The following is a 22,779-nucleotide window of genomic DNA, read 5'->3' on the forward strand; positions in this document are numbered from 1 at the left end:
ATACAGATCTCATTCCAAAGGAAGGGATTTTATCTCAGTTCATTTTTAACTCGAGGTATATCAGTTATCCCAGGACTAATGCAACATATACCGTCCGTGTTCCTTGAGGATAAATTGAGAATATCAAGACGTGAACGGCAACGGGCACTTAGAGAAACAGAGATTTAATGAGCACAGCAATAGCTCCGCACGTGCATTTAAAAAAATATTCACTCTATAGCCATCCAATTCTAAATGGCAATGTGAAAACACCAACGTCTGTGTTGACACTGATGGAAAATTAATCAGATTTGTAGATGAACTTGCCTATTTATATCGAAGCGAGGTGAGGTCTAGCACCCTTAAAAAGAGTAAACACATACAACCATTCATGACAATCTTAAGGATGCTCGAAAGGGTTTTTCGTTGTTGCAGTGTTTGTGAAACGATGGAAGATACAAAGAAGGATATTTAATGGAGTGGGCAAACTTTGTCTCCTGGCAACTCTATTGCTGGGCTATACTTTGAAGGTACTTGTGACGTCATATCAGTTACCATGGCAACGCAAAGGTCCACAAAAACGTCCACTAAATTTTAGTTTTTGTAAATTATCTGAAAAACTAATTCGGTGACCTACCATTTTTTTGTTGGAAAGTTCCCTAAATTCTTTAACTTTTCAGACAGTATGGAAAAAATTTATCTCGTAGAATTAAATATATTTAAAGAAAATGCGATTTATGGCTTACAGAAAATTCTACTGGATAATTTTTCCCGAAACTTTTATATTTGAAGTACCATCGTGAATGGTGCGTGCATGCAAAAAATCAACATAGGTCGCCAAACAAAATTTCGAGCTAGAAACAGATGTATTTCGCCGATTTTATTTCCGGTTCGCGCAATTTCAAGCAACATTTAACTTCCGGTGTGCTGATTTTTATCCATTCTGCTGACGCGTGCATCTTAGTTATGGCGTGTGTAGATTACGCGCGCGCGCGTGCATCTAAAAACCCTTTCCAGCCTCCTTAAGATAATCGAAGTTTTCTTTAGCGTCGCTGTTCCGACTGCATAAGGTCATGATAACTTAGTGGTGAGGAAAACGAATGGACGCCGCTTGAGTTGTCTACATGAGAAAAATTCGAAACACACGATTGCCTATTCCTCCAGCATATCTGAAAACGGGAGTGATTTATGAATGAATGGCCGTTTTTATGCTAGAGACGTTAAAGTTGTCTAAGACGTTAAAGTCGTCTCGAGACTTTAAATTCGAGACGGTAAACTACCGTTTTTATACTTGACGTTAAAGTCGTCTCGAGACGACTTTAACGTCTTAGACAACTTTAACGTCTCTAGCTTAAAAACGGCCAATAACTGGAGATCGATTGCCGAATAAATAAAGCCTGAATGGGGATCCAGTCCCCTAGCTTCATCGTCTCTCAGGAAAGCTCCTGGTTTTCCTGGTTAATCAGTCACGGATGAACTACATGTTTATCAGCATGGCCATGCTGCCGATTTAAAGGGAGACATTGCCTTTTCAAATCTCCATAATTCTCAACATCCTTTACAATCCAGGAAGCAACACGTGTCCTAACATGCCATGTCACGTGGTGACCTGCTTGACTAAATGGAGTCTTGCCAGACCCGAAGCGCAACCTGAGGCGAGCCACATGTAGGATTGTTTATTGGGATTAAAACGGACCTGGGAAAAAAAAAAAACAACAATAAACTTGACATATGAATCAAACCAGAAGATGAAAGTAGTCACAACAAAAGTAGTCAGTGAAAAAATTCAATGTCTTTCTAACACTTTAACTCCCAAAATATGATGGTTAATTCTCCCTTCTAGCTTCTACACAATTCCTTGTAAATTATTTACGACAGTTTGGTGTTAGATCAAGATAGCAACTTCTAGCTGATAAGTTTAAGTATTCTCATTACCTGTATGGGGAGATATCGGGATAGAGAGAAGTTACACATTAACCACTTGTGGGGGTTAAAGGTTAACTTGAATTCGAAATGGTGGAATTGCCGTAAATAAGGCTTTTCAAAACTCAAGCTTTCAAGATTACATTGTAAATGTGAAGCGACACTACCTCTTAACATAAATAACTCCAAAATGAGTTTGAAATTCCTAACCACTGACATTTCCAGAATCAAAGTACATATTATAGGTGGTAATCACACAAAGTTTCAAATAAATGAAATAAAGTGGGCGTTTGTAAGGTTTTGGGTAAATTCAATAGCCCAGGGGTCCGAATCTCGAAAGTCCCGAAACCATATTTTGAAAGAATAGAGAACCAGGTTCTGTCACCCTACTAAATTCAGCTAATACTTCTTTATTAAAATTTTCAAACCCTTTTAAACACCCATCTTAAATGGAAACATAACAGCTTTGCGGGCCTGGAGCTCTTTTCTTGAAGTTCCTGAGGGCCCGTTCCTCGAAAGTCCGGAAACTCAACAGGCCCGATACCATATCTTAGAATCAAAATTTAAACACCAGAGACGCAGGTTCTGGCACCCTAACCAATCCATTCTGTTTCTTAAGCTGAAATTTTTGCTGGACAATTTTTGAAAAATTTTAAACCCTTCTGGCGAATGAAAACATAACAGATTTGTGGGCCCGATAAGTTACCGGGACCTTCGAGGAACGAGCCCCAGGTAACTCTACGGGCCCGTAAAGCTGTTCTGTTTTCACTGAAGATGGGAATTTCAAGTTTTGAAATTTTTATAATAGATTCATCAGCTAGAGAAACAAAGTGGACTGGTTTGAGAGCCACAAACTAATTTGCTTTTATTTCAATTTTGATTTTAAAATATAGCTTCAGGCCTGATAAGTTACCGGGACTTTCGAGAAATGGGCGTCGGGTAACAAAAATGACTCTAAATAAGACCATCTTCTTAATTTTTGTCGTATGTAGTTCTTAAATCAGGTGCTTTCTTGTAGTGTAGACCCTTTTCCTCACCATTAATTTTAAAAATTTCGTTTACTTTTCATTGGAAAGGGTAGTTTGATACTGCTGAAGTAATGACGAGAAGATTTTACCACAACTCACGCATGTCACGAATATTTCGCACCTTATGTATCGCTTGAGGATTGGCAAATTGATCATACGGAATGGTTTGCATAGTGCTCGGCGAAAGAAGGCGTTTGAAATCTGGATCTGATTTGTCAACTCTGTCCTTAAACTCCAACTAAAAGAGGAGATGAAAAACATACATATGCATCATGTCGCCAAATGATCATAAGCAAAATATTTCACCTGTTACTTTATGATACGAAAAAATATAATGAGCGTTATTTTCACCGACGTAAGTGAATCAATAGTAAAAGAGTAAATAAATAACTTGATAGATAGATGGATGAGTGAATAAATAAGTAGAGAAGGAGAGACAAAAAAGTCACCCAGAGTGTTAATAAGCGAAAGATGATGTTATTCGGTGAACGAAACAGTCAAACTTGAAGAAAAGAACTCTGAGCGCTCCTAATAGAAGTCAAACCCAGGACCCTCTGACTAGTACTTCGGATGCTCTACTATTGAGCTTTAGGAGACTCGTGGCAGGCTTGGCCGCTTAACTAGGTCCACGGTGACAAACTTTCTCCATACCACAAGGATAAGATTGTCGACATGTGACGCTTCTGCTCAATGATGATGTAAATAAAGATGGCAATTTTAAGCTTAATATTTTTTAAGTGGAAGATGATGCTATTTGATGAACGAAACTAGCATACTGAGAGAAACGGAACTCCAAGTGCTCCCCATGGGAGTCAAACATACGACCTTCCGATTAAGAAACTTACTGCATTAACATCATGAAACACAAGTCTGTGTTTCTCAAACACTTCTCCTAAAGTCTTTGGTGGAGTGGGTGTTCCCTTTTTTGCGTCAGCATCTGTTTTCCCAGACGCATTGGTGGTTTCCATCATCTCGTCTGCATCTGATTTCGAGGTTGACACGTTCATTGAAGATCTTTCTTTAGAAGCAAGGATTTCTTTCATCTTCCTGTCAGCAGATGAACCTTTGTCACCGGCAGAACCATCCGTTTGAGTTTCCTCGACTGAGTCAGCGTTTTTCTGTTCTCTTTGAGAAAAATCTTCCTTATTTTGTTCACTAGATGAAGAATTACCAGCAATTTCTTCCAAAAACGCCCTGTAAATGCCCTTGAGGAAATAATAATAATAAATATAAGATTTTTGGCTGTTGGAACGAGCCTCGCTTTCTTCGCTCACCTGTCGCTTCCGTTCTTACAAACACAGTTTCCATTTTTTTTCAGTGAGGATGTGGGTGAGAATCTCGAGCAATGACAAACCAGAAGAACAGGTGATAAGTGATACAACGAATACGTCTTTTTGTATGAATGCGTCAAGAAAATATATAACCAACTTAATTAGCTGAGTTACTTTTCCAAACGATTTTTTCGAGAGTAAATGTCTGATGAAAAATGACCAGCGATTGTAATATAACTAGTCAGTAAGTAACTGCTGTGAGTTGTTCGAGTGAAAATGTCGTTCAACGATATATGGGATCATCTGATTAAATGTGACATTATCAGGGTTACAGACTTAATGTAGCGAAAAGCTTCTACCTTGCGGAGATCAATATTAGACATCTAAAAGTTTAACACTCATTCTTACAAATCTAGCAAACGTTTTCCGTTTCTTCGGTAAGACATGGACAGCTACAACCTCGCCGGCAGCATCACCACAGGCCAAGATGTTTGACCACTCAGACATCGATATACTCTGTTGAAGCGTAAAAGAAAAAAGCTCATTACCTGTTATCCTCAAGCCAAATATGACTAATTTCCTGTATAAGGGCGCTTTTTGATTGAGTGTCGTGAAAACAAAACCCGAAATTAACGGCCAATCAGAGGAAAGAAAAGTACCATCAAGAGCCAATAAGATTTCAAAGAAAAAAAAAACCACCCAAATGCCTAAAGCGCGGGAAAAGGCGAGCGACCACGTCGTGATTGGTTTAAGTTTTGCAGCACGAGTTTTCTGGACCAATGACAGAGCGAAGTAATAAAAAAAAACAACAACAAAAACAACAAAGCCATCCCGGTTTACCTTCGACACTTATTTGAAAATTACTCTTTAACCCTTTACACTCTAACATCAGTATGCATATTCTCCACACTGTTCTTTATAGATTTCCAAAGGTGCTGTCAAGGAGAATTTGTTTGCTAATCAAAAGGTTCCCTCCCTGGTGACCATTTCCTTTATTCTCATGACCTTGAAGTGAGATTCAGGAGAGATATTGTAGGGAGAAATTAGATGCTAGTCACTCTTAGGGGTTAAAGGGTTAAATGATTAATCGCCACGGTAGGCTAACTTACGGCACGAATCCGTAAATGTATAAGGAAAAAGTACGCAGGGAGACTGGGTGACGCGGTCACATTCACCAGGGAGAGGGAGGGGAAAAAAGTGCTTCCCAAGGCCAATCGCGCAATGACTGTCCTAATCTATGTAATGAAGGCCGCAAAGGTCACACTCGAAAGAGCTTGCCAAGAAGACCAAGATTGGGAGGGGCAGTGATGGGATCTATTAGCGAGCTCATTAGGAAGGCAGTCGGTGAAAAGGATGATTGTATATCGAGAATTTCCAAGACAATGTACATACCCAGATTGTGCAGTTATGCGTGGACGCTAGATTGGTCAATCTCTCATCTTTGTTGGTTTGGAATGTGAAGTATCTTGCAACGCACGGGTACGTCAGATTCTGAAATGCATCGTCTTCACAGCTCATAATATTAGCAAAACCGTACGGCCAATGAATCTCATGCGGTACACCTGTAAGTTGTGAGGCAAAAAAAGAAAAAAAGATTTAAATATCGCTCTAAAAACTCAATTTTGCTACAATGCTAATTTTGGACCTCATCGTAGAAACCAAGTTAGCCTACAAGCACGTCTCATTGTAAGCGCTTCTGCACGAGTGTTTCTTCGCCCGCAGATAAGTAAGGTTCCTTGAGAAACGCAAGTCGAAAGAGGTCTGCAAGGGGTCTAGCACTGAATCACCGAGGCCCACTGCTTACGTAAAACCACGGTTTGGGTTAGACCTTGTGTAAATGACCGGCCCTCATATTTCAGTGGTAGAAAGTACTAATCGGAAAGTCGCAAGTTCGACTTCCATTGAGAGCACTTGGAGTTCCTTTTATTTATTTATTCATTTATTTATTTATTTATTAGCGATATTTATGCAGGCTTGCTCAGTTCAGCTTCAAGCAGGTTTGAATAGAGGCCTGCTTAGGAGATATTGAAATAAAAGTTTACGTAAAAAAAGTTTACGTAAAAAAAAATGGACTTAGAAATATAAAACACTAGAGGAGCCCACAACAAATTACAATTTACACTTAAGATAAAAAGCATACATTACATTTCATAGTACAACGCATCAATTACATAAATGAAGTTTGAGAAGTTTCTTAAAATTAGGCCGGCAGTTAAGTCATGTTACGTAGTTTATTAGTCAGAGTATTTCACGCATTTGCACCTTTGTAACTAAAGGAACCTTAATATTTCGATGTTTTAGCAGGGGTAATTGCAAAAGGTCTCTATATCTGGTATTGAAGGCATAATATTTGCAGGAAAAACTAGATCCATTCAAGGGATAGGCGAGCGTGAGACCGTGTAGGCATTTAAACGCTTGGAGGCAAGTGTGATATTTCGTGTGATTTTCTAAGGAGGGCCAGCTAAAAGTACCGCCTACACTTTCTACTGTACGTCCTTCGATGATACGAGCTGTTCGAAGTTGCAATTTGTTCAGGAAGTCTCGATTTGTTTTTCCGCAGCCATCCCAGATTACTCAGCAGTAGTTGAACGGTAAAAGTATCATTGGGTCATAGAATGTGCTCCTTTTGTGTCATTCACTGAATAAGATCATCTTTCACATAAATAAAAGTGTTCATTAAGCACCCCAGTAACCACCTCTTTTAAATGGGCATAATTCACCGGTCATGTAATTCGTAACAGTTACTTTCTTTTTCATGTAAACAATAAAATGAAGCGAAGTTGATTCAAACGAGTACCTCGTTTTATGACAGCTACTGGCATCAAGGGAGACTTAAGATCCCACACTTTATACAATCGATCATAACTCCCTGGAAATCAGACACAAAGACATATAGTTAACCCTTTGACCTCAAGAGTGACTGGCATCTAATTTCTCCTCACAATATCAACCCCCGAATCAAACATAAAGGTTATGAGAATAAAGGAAATGATCACCAACTAAGGAAGCTCTTGATTGTTAGACAAATTCTCCTTGTCAGCACCTTAGGAAATGTATGGAGAACAGTATGAGGAAAATTTATACTGACGCCAGGGTGAAAAGGGGCAACTGATACAACTCACGATATCAAAAAGATCAAACGGTGAAAAATGTGACATGAAATGCGTTGTGGTATCAAGGAAACGTCCCTTCCCCCCCCCCCCCCTCCCTAACACCCACTAACTCCTGCGCTAATCTTTTCTCATCTTACTGCCACTGATGTCAACATTGCGGCATAGTTGGTATACCTGTGATCACAAAGTTTATGGTTTACCTGTCACAAGGTAGTCGGGACATTCTCGACACCAAGCGAGATCTTTGATCACTGATGAGTTCGCCAGAATATGAAGGAAAGGAGCCAGACCTGCAAAAGATGACATTAAAAATATAAAATCAGCAAACTATGCAGTAAAAAGACAAACAAACTTCCATCTCCAGAGAATTACACAAGAAGCCACCCATTGGTATCTCTTTATGAAATATTGAGATTGGAGACTTTGGAAAATCATTTATCCTTCGATGATGCCACCTATTTGAAAAGGCAGTGAATTTCTACTAAAAATAGGAAGGGAGAGCTTTAGAATATAACCTCTGCGTTGGTTAATTAATTTTCTGAGTTTCTGGTACAAATAGGACAAAAGTTTACACCATGTCTCAAAAATTGTAAAGGATGTCTCATTCATTCGTAGGCCTAAATTAAGTCTGTGTTCATTTAGTCATTATACAAATTTCTTTCCGAGACGTTCAGTAATCACCACTGCCCTACAGTAAAGGTTAAGTCTGGAAGCTATCGAAAGTCAATGGGAATGAGTACGTGTATACTCACGAAATGTTTTTCCTTCATTCTCGGTTTCCTTTAGCAACGGCGATTCTGTCGTGAGATTCCATATTGCCACCGATCCTGAAAGACGTGTCAACATTAGCATGCAATAAACCCGAAAAGGGTTCGTTCAAGGAAAATTGCTGCCCCTACCCCCTAAAAAAACAAGACACTGAGGTCGATTTTTATTGTACATTCTATCAACTCTATCACTCTAGGAATATCCAGCTTACGAAGTCAATAGTAACGATTAAGGACAAATGTTAAGCCTGAGTTGTAACACCGATACCATTCACTAAAATTGATCTTTCACTCCACAGGCGCTTTTTAGAAATTACAACTGCATAGCCAAATTACCCCGTCAAATTATATGGCAACAGGTGTCGGTGCTGTGGAGGAAACTTCTTCAAATCTATTGATTTTTAGTGCTAAAAAGTTCTCACCATCAGAAAATCCAGCCGCTATCTTCTCGTGCATGGCACAGGGAAACCACTTTGCACACCAAGCTTGACCACTCTCCCCACTATAAGCCACGCCCAAGGAACATGGAATCAACTTAGCATGGGGAATAGGACGAAACATCACTGATAATGATGAAAAGGAAGATTCATTAAAAATCTGTTTGCGTCACTGTGGTTATCTGAGACAGAACTGGCCGATAATACAGTGTATGAAACAACTATAGAATTTTACCCAAAATCAGCACTTGTTCCCGATCAGTTCTTGCACTTTGTTATACCTTTTCGAACGGTTCTCCAGCATATCATCATATAAGTCCCAGTTTGGCCAAGCCGAAATACCCATGGCGCGACCAGACCGGTGGTTTTCAACAAAAACCAAAAGAATGTGCGAGGCTACATGCTGTTTTGGATACTCACCCTAAAAACGCAATTCGCCACTTCCGCTAAATAAGGAAGTTCTTTTAAAATTAATTTTTTGCTAATCCATGAAAAAAAACTGTTTAAAATCACGTTCAAAACCACACCTGTCATAAAATTGTTCTTTGAGTCCTTCACTTTTTGGGTAGATTCCAACTCAGATGGCCAAGGAATGCTGCAAAACAAACAGCGTCATTATCACTTACATCGCTGATCCAAAAATTGAGTTGAACAGAAGAGAAGCAAACATGGCCACTACTTTAAAACTATTACCCATCTTTGATCCTTTTTTCTCCGGTAATGTTGTACTGCATCTGATTTAAGCTGTTGTAAGTCGTATCTACGCCACTCGTCTACTATTTACAGATAACTACAGAAATTCTTTTTTGCTGTATTTTTCAGTTCAATTTCGAAAGACTCTAAGACAAGCCTTCTTAAAACATGGCCAGATTACGTCTCGGTAGCCTATTTTCAATCATGAAGGATTTCAGAACAAGAAAATAAATGGATGGCGAAAAGGTGGCCTGACAGTTAACAAAATATTCACTGTTCGGAACACTGAGGTGTTTGACTTGAATTTTGTCGGTTATTGACCAACATCAAAGTGAACTCTTCTCCATTAAAACTAAATAGTTTATCATGTCTTTCGACAATTTAATCCAATCAATTTTCTGGTCAAAAATATCATCCCAATCACCGAAAAACGCTGTGTATCACAGTGTGTGCCTAGAGATGCTGTGAATCATAACTTTACAGCAAAAAGGTTTATTAAATTACCTCAGAATCCGAACCAAGCCATCGCTACATGCTACAACCATAACACCAAGACGAGGAAGACACTCTGTCTAGCAAAGATGGCATAGTAATGGAATCAAATATCTGATTGGTGCTACGTTGGAGGGGGGAACTACAAGGTAATTTGGTTTTAACAACTGAGATGATGATGGTAAATTTTCTTCTCCCTAAAGATTTTCTAAGAGCCTGTTTACTAGAAGGTGGGAGATCCCAAGTAGGTTGGGTAACTTTTCTAGCCGTGGTCGAGAAAAAGCCCGCGTTTACATACAATTTCACAACCCCAGGATCCCGGGGCGAGGTTGTTGGCGCGCTTGTAAATGGGGACCTTAAGCAAACCACGACAGCGACGGCAACGAGGACATGAAAAAACAAAAGAACTAATTGGCAGAACAATAACTTAGCACGTGCGTTTTAAAACTTTGTATATTTCTTAGCCGTCCCATGCTAAACAACAACGTGAAATTACCACAATTTGCGTCGTCTGCGAACCGAAACCGCGACGGCAAATTATTTTAATTTCCTTTTTGAAACTGAACACTTCTTTTATACGTTATGCTGAAGTTGAGGTGTGGCGCCGTATGAGACGATAAACACATGCAGCCATTTTTGAAATTCTAATTAAATGCAGAAATTCATTTTTTAATCGAAGTCTCCCTTGGCGTTGCCGTCCTGACTGCTTAAGGTCCCTAATGAAACATGAACGCCACCCCGGCTAGGCGGGTTTCCTTACCCGATAGACCGCGCAATCCGCCTGGGCGGGTTATTCCACCTATCATGTAAACGTGATCAAGATAAAAAAGAGATTAAATAGATAGGCGGGTTACTCCACCTAGGCGAGTTACCTCACCTACCTAGGGTCTCCCAGCTCCATGTAAACAGGCCCTAACGCGCGCGTTTGGAGCGTTAAGCCTTCGTCAGATTGATTAGGGAGTTTGAGAAACGACGACGGCGACGCCGTGGACAACGTAAGTTAAAAAATGAACTTATATTTTACCTACGAATCTCGCGATACTCTAAAGTCATTAAGTCTGTTTATCTCTGTCAAAACTATCTCGAAACTGAATACGGAACACAGTGTTGAAATAAAAATTTAAAAAATTCGCCGTCGCTGTTCACGTTCTCCAGACAACGCAAAGTTTGGTCATTTCACGTTGTTGTTTTGCATAGGACGCAAAGAAATTTACAAAGCTTTAGTACGCACGTGCACAACTATTGTTCTGCTCATTAAACCTTTGTTTAGTGACGTTCCCGTTGCCGTTGCCGTCGTGGTCTTCTTAAACTCTCTAATGAGGAAAGGCTGACGCTCAAAACGTCAGCTTTACAAACTTTTTACAGCGGTCAAGTTACTCAGCTGATAAGACCAAATTATCCTGTAAGGACCATGATCTGAATCGAGTCACCTAAGCAAGTCTATTTTTGGATGTTGGCTCCAAAAATTTCAAAGTGAAGAGAACGTGAGAGCCAATAAAGGCAACGAGTAAATGGCTCTCTGTCATTCCTAATGCCGCCAATCGGTATTCAAAAAATAATTTCCTACCAAATTTCAACTTCAGCAAAGCGCGTCTCATGATACAAGTGGAGGAAAAGGCAAACAACATCTTTGAATCTAGCTCCTAGTCTGACTTCGAGATCAAACAACAGGAGGGATTTTTATGGATTTCATCAGTTTTGACTAGTAAGCAATCACGTCCATCCGCCTCTCTCACCATGGGAAATGTTTATTTTAAGGGGGCATAGTGTACTTACTTGGTTTTCATCAGATAAGGAAGGTTCCCATGTTCCAGACGGACACCAGCTGATGTCCCATATGGCACCAAAGTCGTGCGCTATGCCGAGTGAGAAGGTTGGTTTCGACCCTGAACTGAAAGAGAGAAGAGCTTTCCAGCTAAATTGTGAAAAGGAAAAGGGCTTACGTTACTTGTCGAGCACTGATTCTGCAAGCCCTCTTTTGTTGGTAATAAAGGGATCCTTTAGAATAAAAATCACAACTTACAGTTGAAAAGAATTGAAAAAGAACGTTGTTTAATACAACTTAAAAATATCTGGTTGGGTAAGTAAATAAACAAATGAAATAACCATAAATGTCACCAACAGTTAAAGTCAGAGGAGGCGATTGCGACGATTTTACATGGAGTTTTGCAGTAACTGGTTAAGTGTGACCGCTAAGAAATCACTTTTATCACACAAACGAGAGTCGCACTGAATATATCTCACACTAATATCTTCTTTGTTGTAAGATGTTTTTTAAAATGAGGAATTCAGTAACAACAAAAAACATTAAGTATATCTATAATACGCGCGTTTGTAAAAAAACTCTAGCAAAAAAACTATCATTAACTCTTACCTAGCTGAGTTCACTTTTAACTGACCAACATTCCACAGTTGTATAAGTCCTTTTCTTGAAAAGCATTTATGAACATTGTGAACCTAAGATGAAATAATGCGACGCCTTAGATATGGGGCAAACATTTGAAAGAAAGTCATTTTTTTCAATTAATATATATCATACAGGAACACCGTATCAAGTAGGTCATGGTGATCAAAGTGTTTCATTTTAATATACTCTAACTGCTTCTTGAGTTCACTGAGAGGTTTCTTTGGATATTCTTTATGGCTAACTAATCTTTGAGCGAACTTCCCATCCTGTTCTTGAACAGCACAACTGGTCTTAAATGTCGCTCAGCGAGAACTAAACAGAGAAATTCTGTGCTCTTTTTTGTGCTGCGGTAGCATTATTCTCCATTAGGAGAGAAAGGGACAGTTGTGATGATCTCTGTGTGTCTTCTTAATCGGTTACCAAGTTGGTTGATTGGTTTAATCAACTGAGTTGATAACGTAAATTGGCCACTGTTGAGAGTTTCAAAGCTGACGTTTCGAGCGTTAGTCCTTCGTCTTTCGCTCTGACGAAGGGCTAACGTTCCAAACGTCAGCTTCGAAACTCTCAACGGTGGCCAATTTACGTTATCAACTCAGTTGATAATACCAAATTACATTGTTATACTCTCCCACCGACGCAATACCACAGTTTCTTCAGAAACTTACCACCTACATTCATTTACCAAGTTGGTTGATTCGTTCTTAGTACCTTGAGTTTGTTGTTACTTTGCTTTCTAAAAGACCACAGCACTTTGATCACCCTTATGAGTCATACTTTAGATTATCAGACGTTCTGTCGACTCACCTCGTCGAATGATCTATGCGTGCTAATTGCCAAATACTGATCTGAATTCTTGGTTGAGTCTAAAATACATATTACAAAATAAAGGAAGGTAAATAATGACACGTCATTAGTTTTATGGTTAATTTTTTGTACCCCATCTGAATAACTGCATCAAACTCCTAATAACACAGGTCTGAAAGGGACACAAACCAGATGAGTTACCTGGTACTGGGCACCAATCCATTGCCCAGACTGGTCCACCAACATTGAAGGTCACGTCACCATGGAGAGAACCTGACAAGAAGTAACTTTATTGGTTAGCAGCAAAGCACAAGGCATAAATTATCGGCATGAAATACAGCGGGATAAGTTATGTCATTTTTCATAGTATTTCATGTTACATTAATTTATGGTTGTAATTTTTGCTATTAGACTTGAAAAAGTGTTCTTTCTTTCATTTCGAAAATATGATGCTCATCTTTTGAAGATGATCGTTTGGTTTTTTTTTTACCAGGACAGAGCAATGTAGAATTCACTTCTTATAGTATTTTCTTCAACTCGAGTGACTTGACTCGTCCACCTAAGTGCCCCAATACACATTATTTTCAAAATTTAATTGAAAGAGGCTCCGTTGAATATCTTACTATGATCTTTAGATGTGCTTTCAAACAATGGAAGTTTTGTGCTCTCCTCTGAGCTCTGACTGTCTCCTTTTCTTCTTATTTGAAACGGTGGTGAGGTGGTTGCTTCAGGTAAATACTGGTCGACTTCACTATCAAAAGAGGAGAAAAATCGAATCAAATAAACACATTCAAAATGGTGAATAACTCGGATAATTGGTCTTCAGGCGTTTCTCATCAAAATATGATACAATATATACTAAAATAATAATGATAATAGCAAAAATGACTTTATTTTAGCTTTTCCATTAGATGGCTCTTTATCTGAAATATCTAAGTATAAATATAAGTATTGATAAACAAATTCTAAAAACTGTGGTTAGTGTATCTTGGGAAAAATTAGTTGTGACTAAGTGAATTAAGAAAGTATTTGAAGTTATCGTTGCAGAATATTTTAGATGAAGGATAATCACTATCAAGTGTATCTTTATACTTAGACGTTGTATTTGCCAAGTACCTAATGGTGTAGCAGGTTTCCAGAACATACAAAATCCAAAGGACCTTTTACAGTCATGTGATCACAGCCACAAACACATTTTTAGAGAGGGTTTTAGATCCCAAACATATCCTATTTAAGTGTAAACCTTTTTTTACAATGATCATTAGCAGAACTTTTAGTAGGCCTTATCTGGACTAAGATACACGCACTATACGGACACTTCATCCATCACACATTGGAAAATTCGAAAATGGAATACCAAACGCAATTAAACCTTGACAATGACTTACCTAAGCTCAACTTTACACCAGTATGAGGAGGAGGGTCTCAAGTTTGGGAACAGGTCCTTATGTGTATACTCTTGCTTGCGCCTAAAGATTACAACAGTAGTAACACACAATCAAATTAAGAGACCCTGAGGTACAAAATGAGTTCTTTAACAAACAAAAAAAAAGGCAACCACAAAATGCTATTTCCGAGTTGCACACAATCTCTGTTTTGACAATGGTAGGTTTAAACCGTTTGCTATGGAATTAATTGGTCAGAGGTTTTGCACTTATCAGTCTCGTTTCAAAAGTGAGGGTCGTCGTACGGGAATTTTTTGTGCAATTGATGGGCAATAAAGGAATGCAGGGGCCGCAAAAGCCATAGAAAATTAATCGATATCAACTCGGGCGTTTCATCTTTTAAGCGCACCAAAATTTCAAAGTTTCTGTCTTGCGCATATGCTTTTCATTACCACCAAGACTTTACTGTTTTACCAGCTTTCTGTTGTTGAATAACTCTCCGAGTCCTTTGCCCCAATAGGTCCAAATCTCACATCTTCACCAGACGTTCTGTTAGGCGGTTGTCTCTTTTTTCTTGGTTTCTTGAACTTTGCTCTCGTGTCATCCCAGACAACAATTTCTTCGGCATCCTCCAGGTGGTCATTTAGTTCGCTACCACTATCGTCGATCTCTTCAATCTCTACATCGTCACTGTCATCTTCACTCTCTCCTGAACTGGCAGCTTGAAAATCCAAATCACTGCTGTCGGACTTCTCCATTCCCTTTGGCTGTTAATTTACAAAAAGTAAATCACATGTAAGAGCTGGCTATTCTGATAGCCTCTCTGACCCTTTGACCCCTCACAGTGACCAGCATCTAATTTCTCCTTACAATATCTTCGCAAAATCACACTTAAATGTCACGAGAATAAAGGACATTATCACCAATTAAAAAAATTGTTGATTGTTAAAGAAATTGTCCCTAATAGTACCTTGGGAAATATATAGAGAACAGTATGGAGAATATGCGTACTGATATTAGGTTATGAAGGGTTAATCCATTACAGCACAAATGGACACGCAATGAGGTAACTGATCATGTCGAAATGAAGTAGGCTTAACACGAACAGCGGTAAGATGTCTTAGAGGTGGGGTTAAACCACTGGTTGCCGCCTGTTAATGAAACCCCGGCAGCAATGGATGTTATCAAGAACAGCCATCATTTTGCCTTAATTAATGACACTGTTCTTTGATTAAAAAATAATATTTACCATATATCCAACATGAAGATGCTTGATGTGCTTCTGGATGATTAGTAAGGATAGATACTTTTTGCCACATGCCAGACACTTGTAAGAGATTGCTTTCGCACAGGATTGCAGATGCTCTTTGAGGCTTGACACTGCCTTAAATGTTTCTGAACACCCCTGAAGAAAGTCGAGAATGAAAACAAAATATATGTAAAACCAGGAGTTTGAATAACTTTTTCCATACGCGGCTGTGCAAAAAAAAAAGGCTGCAATGCTGGCACAACCCAAACATGACAGCCTTCACATGCAGGATAAACAGACAGCAGTAAGAGGTTTCACAGGTGGCGGTAGACTAGCAACCAGCCTAATTACTGAAACTCCAGTGCAACACCCGAAAGAGTGCATAATTTTTTATGTCTGATACTCTCCGCACCTGTGTCTTACCCACAAAACATGACACACAACACTTGACTGTCATGCAGTATAAAAACTCACCACGCCAGGACAAACAATATCTGACTCTGTCTTCAGCATCTCATTCCATTTGTCCTCTTGCTCCTTTGAAACAACTCTTCCTTTAATTTTGGATATCAGCTGGCCAAGGGCTCTCTTTTCTGTCTTTTTGGCTAGATTGATTTCTTCAAGTTCTTGGTCTGTTGTTATTTGCTGCACCTTTGATATGGCCCTTTAGCGATATAATAATAATAATAATAATAATAATAATAATAATAATAATAATAAAGTAATGAAACAGATTAAATTGGCTGAATTCTAGAAGGTGAGGCTTGCATCTATGGTCTGTCGGCCTAGGATTTTGCTTTCTGGTAGCATAACTACAGCTGCATGACCCAAAAAACTGTCCTTAATTCCCATGTAAGTAGTTAAAGCGCCATGTACACTTAAAATTCAGGTTCTTTCCCCTTAAATGCATTACCCTAGGAGCAGGTCCCCTGAGTATTGGTGGGCATGGGGGCCAAAATCACAAGAAAAAAGATGGTCACTTGACAACTTGTCTCTCATTGCTTTTCCGCTTATGGCCCAAGCACTAACAAGAGCTTGAAAGTAGGTTGTCAATTTGTTGGAAATTGTTTCACTCAAACACATGTTAACACTTCTTCAATAACAGTGGAGGGTGGGGAGGGCAGCAATACTTCTCAGGAACAAGGAAGTCACCATGGCAACTGCACAGCAGGCCACTTCAAGACACCTGTCACACAACACCTACAAACTGGTATGTGGAATAAATTTTCACCCAAAAGTGGAAGGGGAGAGGACAGAAAATAGAAAGAAAAGCGGCAGGAAATTCAAGCAAAAACATGTAGCAATGCCCCTGAAAACCTCCCAGGGTTAAAGCACTGCACTGACTTGGTTTTAACCAGACCTAAATTGTAGCCCCATGAAAAGTAAGCGAGAGAGCAGGCAGCAAAGAGTGGGATTCAAGATTAAGACACCAACAAGAATACTGTGTTGCATTCCTGCAGCGTTCCACTTTACCTTGAAGCTGCCTTTCTTCTTCTTCTTCCACTTGGTAGAATTTCAGGCTCCTCTTCCTAAGAAAGCAAAAGGCTAATCAACATCAAAAGTCCTCTATCTCAGGCTTCAACTGACATTTTGTTAAGCTTTACAAAAAGTGTCTGAGTTCCAGAACACTTTAATATCAGAGTACAAGGATGAACATCAGGGTCAGATGATCAAAGAGTGGATCAAGCCATCCAGTGGATAAATTATTATCCAGTGAATAATGCACTATCTACCAGATAGAAATTTATCCAGTTAAAAGTGTTATCCATTATATATTAAGCGAAAAGGACTATGGGACATGAGAATGAACTGGCCATGTTGTTATAAGAAGCATGCTTTGATTAAAGTTGTGTTTAGAGTCAATCCTATTGTTTTGTTGGTCATTGGACCCCAAACAGCACACATCCTTTGAGCAACGTGGCCATAAGTTTTAAAAATGGAAGTGCTCAAAAATCTCACATTTTGAAAGTTAGTACAAAAGAATCCTAAGGGCATCTAGGTAGAAATAAAAAGTTTGGATATCAATGGTACAGGGATCTAAGTTGGAAGCATAAAAAAAAATGTTTCCATAGTAACTGGAAATAAGAAAAAACAATTTAATCTTGCTGTACCTCATCCTTAACCTCAGAATGATCACTGTTGATGGGTTCACTCTAGGTAGAGGAAAAAATACATTAATTACAGGAGATAAAGATGCATGAAGACAGCATACACAAAATAACATCATCTGCATCAAGTATCTTGCATTAATTAAATTGGCACAGTACAAAAAGTTACCTCTGTGTGTTTAGCCTTCATATGATATGTAAGTCCTGGATAGGACATGTATTGTTTTCCACAAATCTCACAAGGAAACTTCTCTCTCTCCTCCTCTTTTATTCCACATATTTTCACGTGGCTTTGGTATCCAAGGGCAGTCGTGAACTTCGCTCTACACCCCTGGTTTGGGCACGCTAAGGACTGTCCTGACTTCACGAGTCTTTTCAGTCTTGTAGACTGAAATAAAAGATGTAAATATTCTAGGCTGTTCATACTACAGTTAGTAAAGGCATGGGTGATGGTGAAATGTTACAAAATTTGATGCTTAAGTTTTCCATGCAATTTAACTTAATCATATGAGTGTGTTTCATTTAACTAGCAGTTTCATTGAATATCAAACAAACTCGTCTATGAAGAAAAAAAACAACTTACATCAACAACAAAAACAAATAAAATGAAGGTCATTTCCAGGAAAAACTGTTCAGTCACTGAAATTTAACACCCCCATGATGAAGATCATAGAAAATTGGAGGGCTCAGAGCAAGAACGATCCCTTGATTTTTCAGCCATTTTTGAAAGTGTCCACATGCCAAAATTCAACTACTTCTGAACACTTTCAAAAATGGCCGAAAAATCAAGGAATTGTTCTTGCTCTGAGCCTTCCAATTAAGCCTTTAACTCCCAAGATCTCCTTACTAGTTCTCCTTACTGTCTCTTGAATGATTCTCATTATGTTAGTTTCGAGAATTTGGTATTGGATCAATAAGTAATCCCATAATTAATAATTTTCTTTATTCTCATCATTTGTCTGTTTGATATTGTATTGATATTGTAAGGAGAAATTCTGTCTTGGTCACTCACAGGAATTAAAGGGTTAAACATTTACATTTATTATTATAGTGCTTCTTATTTGCAAGTTGAAAATTGTGAAGTTAATAAAATCATGTATCTCATGTATCTAGGATTTCATTCAAAATTACATACATCAATAGTTTGCTTTCCTAGATTAATTATTATAGGACCATTATTTATTGCCTTGTAAACAACTGGCATCTATTCACATGATTCTGCATCATGATGTGTTTCTAATAGGAAACATCACCTCAGCCACTTCCTTCTGTTGGAAAAAAATTAAAAGCAAAAGGTATCAATGTATGATCATCACTTAACAATGATCTAGATAACAGCATGAAAATATATGTGATACCCTTTATGATGCTGTTCAACCCTTTCAGTCCCAAAAATGCTCTTGCGTAAGGCGGTTTTGAGTGGCATGTACAATTAAGCCTGCAGAATCTTTAAGGTTTAAACGTGGGAAGTTTGTGGAATACAAAATGAAATAACTAGTTCTTGTACTTAGTAGTTTCTCAGAATAACAAAAAACAAAAGCACATTTAGTAAGTTGTTTTAAACAAAAAGGTTTTGGAGCAGTATAATGATGCAATTCTATGTAAAAAAATTAATTGAAACCAAAGTTGGGAAATTGAAGGTTAATATCACACTGCTCTCTTGTAAACACGACTTACTGTTCCTAAATAAATTCATCATAATGCAGCAACTTTTCTCAAAAGGATTCCACCTGACTGATACACTTAGTACACTACAACTAATTTTTAAACCTCAATGTTTAACAAACCTTTGATAATCTGCCCTTCTTTGCTGGTTTGGCAGCTTCTTTTCCATTAAATAATGATATGAAAGAAAGTGACTATCATGAGTAAGAACAGTACCTAGACATTTAAGAAGGACTCTTACAGTGTGACCACTGATACCAGCTTTACTTTCCAAAACTAATCACAATCAAACAACACAACATGATCAAACAACACAACAGCCGATTTATAAAGACCAATGAGGGAACACCAGTTCTTCTAACTGAAATAATAATGAGGATTGAAATGCGCTAATAGCAGTGTACCAATGTGCTACAAATAGCGACACGTAAATAATTGACCTCATCTCCTGATGAAGACTGGCAGTATTGTGGTTGATATGTTGCGATCAACATCAAAAAAGACTCTATCATGAGACAAATGAACAAAGTTTATCTCTTATCATCATTATCCTCATAAATTCACTATACCTGCTTTTTTGGTGTCTTTAGCTTTTTTCTTAGTACTTTCTTCATCATTTTCAAAATCATCATCATCATCATTATCTCTATCCTCAGCATCATCATCATCATCATCACTTTCCTGGCCAGCACTGTCATCATCATCACCATCATCATTCTCATCATCAATACCGTCACCATCCTCAATTACAATGTCAACTTCATTGGCAACATCACCTTCATGAACATTATCCTCTCCATCACCAACAATATTGGTACCTCTGTCCACTTTATCATTACCAATTCCTCTCACTTTTTCATTGCCAACATTAACAACATCAGATTCATAACTGGCAGTGTCACCTTTGCGCTTCCTTCCATGTTTTTTACAAGGTCCCTCAATAACATTACGACTTTCCTCTAATGAACTTTTTGGTTTTCTTCCTCTCTTTTTAGGGGTATTATCTGAAACACCAGCTTCACTGTCCTCTTTCCTTCGTTTGTTCCCCCTTTTATTTTTAGTTGTATCTTCCTCCTCATAAACAAAAGTGTTTTTTCGAGGAGTCCGTACTCTTGTAGAAGTTCTTCTTCCAGTGCCATCAGAATTTTCTCCTTTCTTGGGTAATTCAACTGATGGAGATAATGTTTCACTGGCATCCTTGTTCATCTCCGTCAAATCAAAAGTTACACTGTTATTGTTCTTGGCTGATGTATCTGTATTTTTCTTTGGTCTACCACGTTTCCTCTTTACGGTTCCATTTGATGAAGCAGCATTTCCCTCCATTTCATTGAAAATTCTATAAAGTAAAAATTGATCCTTACTAATAGTAGACAATTTATGCCTGGTCCAATTGTCTAGGAAATTTCTATCATTGTGGGTTTCTAGCGGAAAATATTTATTTGAAAAGTTAAATCCCACAGCTTATTTTGAATGAGGTAATGTATTAAAATTGCTGCGACAAACTCTCAAATAACTGGAAATCATTTCAAGATACAGGAGGAAGGGTGATGAAGTTTAGAGCTTAGCTTGATAGTCAAATAAAGTGACATTTATTAAGTGACATTTTATTTCAGATATTCAAATATCAGGCATCTTCTTAGGACCAGTTAAGTGCAAAATCATTTATTCAACCTGCCATGTTTGATTTGGAGCTAGAGTGGACAGTGGGGGAAGGGGTGTGGAGTGGCCAAAAGGCAGCATAACATTTCCTTAATCACCCCCACCCCTCTCCTTATTTTTTACTGTCACTCACCCCCTTAGTACAAATTTCTTTCTCTTCCCAGCCTTCCACTGCCATTAACATCAAAGAATTGGCAGCCATAATTTTCAGTTAATTAGGCCTGCTCTGAAGGCTATAACATAGTATGCATGCCCTGTGGTTTTATCACCTTAACTAATTAAACATAACATAGCTCACCCTGGACTTGCTAGTGGACTTCTACTCTCACTCCCTGAATGATCCAATGTTCTGTGTTCACGTAAAGCAATTCGAGACTGAAACGTTTGATTACACTGCTCACACTTAAACTTCCTCTCTGATGAGACCTCTTGGTGGTTGGCTCGTCTAACATGGTATTTGAGGCCCCAGAGAGACTTGAAGTCTTGATCACAGCCTTTAACAGGACATAGTACCAGCCCATTTTTTAACAGTTCCTCTTTTAGTTCATCCAAGTTTAGTTTGATAGGTAAGTCATCTGTGTCTTTTAGGAGTGACATCGCAGTAATTACTCAATCTATAAAAGATGTGGCAAATTATGAATTAATGAGCTGAATTACAAATGCTTTTTAATTATTAAACTTGGAGTCAATTAGAGCTCAAAGTAAACCAAGCAAACCACCTAGAGCATATCTAACCAAGTTGTGATTGGTTTAAGTATCGAATCTGATTAATTGAGAAGGTTGCATACATTTTCTGAACCAATCACAGAACAAAGTAAAGCAAAGCTCAAGCAATTGCATGTACTTTCAACACTTAATTTTAAATTTGTGTAAATAACAATGGTAGTCTGAGTAACATCCTATTTAAGTTTAACAAGGCAAACTGACACGACACGATTCAGCACATTATTTTCATACATTGCAGACTCCTGTTGATTAAAATTTTAAACAAATGTAACCCTGGCTTTCTGAAACATATCGATTTAACTGGAAATAAAATAAAAAAGAGAATTTAAAACAAAGAATTGCGCCGTCATGTTCAGCCCCAGCAGGTCTCGAACCAGCGACCCCAATAACCACGTTGCGAATTCGCTCGCTAAAACTAGCATGGTTTCACCTCTGCTTCTCTAGTAGAAATCTTTTCACCGGGGAAGATTGATAAATGCAATGTAAGGATATTTTGGTAAAAATTGACATTCAATTGATAGAAAATTTAACCATTTTTGTTAAAACGTACCTCTAATTTTTCTAGTTTACGTTTCAGTAGAATGCGCCATCTTGTTTCATCTGAAGCTGGTCGGCGTGGATTTCTGGTAGTCTGGAACTGAATAAACTGTAGCTTCCGGAAGCTGCCTGTGACTTCACATCCGGTGGATTATGAACTATGAAAACGAGGCTTTCGTTGGTGGACTTGGTTACCAGGTGAAATATGGCGCCCAAAACAAAAGTACTAACAGTCCTAGATCGGAATGGTGTTCTAATTGACTTCTAGAATTTATGATCGCGATCGCAACTTTTGCGTAGATTACAAGAATATGGAAGGAATTTATGAAGTATCGTCTTCTGAAAAAGTCAAATCTCTGGAAGAAGATCTAAAGAAAGAGCTGAAGGAATTACAAAATGAAGTCGAAGAGGGAAATTTCCTGAGCTCGTCTGCAGCGCCAAAGGCATTCGGGTGAGCCACTTGTTATCAGTTCAGTCTTTTTAAACCTTTGCGGTGAAAAAATCGTTATCTTGTCTGTTTGTCATCTATCTGTGTT

The 22,779-nt window shown here is 38.4% G+C and overlaps 2 protein-coding genes across 3 annotated transcripts in view; one reads left to right on the plus strand and one right to left on the minus strand.

Annotated features, from left to right (window-relative positions):
- Positions 1-145: 145 nt before the first annotated feature.
- Positions 146-22,315, minus strand: LOC131780469 (uncharacterized). 2 transcript variants are annotated; one of them, XM_066167524.1, is made up of 28 exons: positions 22,257-22,315; positions 21,279-21,594; positions 19,891-20,657; positions 19,444-19,478; positions 18,910-18,924; positions 17,826-18,044; positions 17,660-17,701; positions 17,022-17,077; positions 16,023-16,212; positions 15,549-15,704; positions 14,774-15,066; positions 14,303-14,383; positions 13,538-13,665; positions 13,116-13,187; positions 12,915-12,973; positions 12,078-12,160; positions 11,480-11,594; positions 9,716-9,783; positions 9,046-9,113; positions 8,504-8,644; positions 8,067-8,141; positions 7,515-7,604; positions 6,999-7,070; positions 5,594-5,763; positions 4,610-4,717; positions 3,776-4,135; positions 3,052-3,168; positions 146-1,675 (listed from the first exon to the last, which is right to left on the minus strand). In XM_066167524.1, exons 2-28 carry the CDS (start codon positions 21,575-21,577, stop codon positions 1,577-1,579), a joined length of 3,978 nt encoding a protein of 1,325 aa, XP_066023621.1. In that variant the 5' UTR covers positions 21,578-21,594; positions 22,257-22,315; the 3' UTR covers positions 146-1,576. The 2 variants fall into 2 exon arrangements, with proteins under 2 accessions (XP_066023621.1, XP_058953058.2); XM_059097075.2 differs by having other exon boundaries at positions 19,444-19,481.
- Positions 22,316-22,452: 137 nt separating this feature from the next.
- Positions 22,453-22,779, plus strand: part of LOC131780473 (uncharacterized) — a 38,656-nt gene continuing 38,329 nt past the window's right edge. Inside the window, exon 1 of the mRNA XM_059097078.2 lies at positions 22,453-22,694. Within this exon, the coding sequence (XP_058953061.2) occupies positions 22,555-22,694 (140 nt within the window). The 5' untranslated portion in view covers positions 22,453-22,554. The remainder of the gene's footprint in view (positions 22,695-22,779) is intronic.

This window comes from Pocillopora verrucosa, chromosome 5 (assembly GCF_036669915.1).
Source record: "Pocillopora verrucosa isolate sample1 chromosome 5, ASM3666991v2, whole genome shotgun sequence".
NCBI classification, from domain to species: domain Eukaryota; kingdom Metazoa; phylum Cnidaria; class Anthozoa; order Scleractinia; family Pocilloporidae; genus Pocillopora; species Pocillopora verrucosa.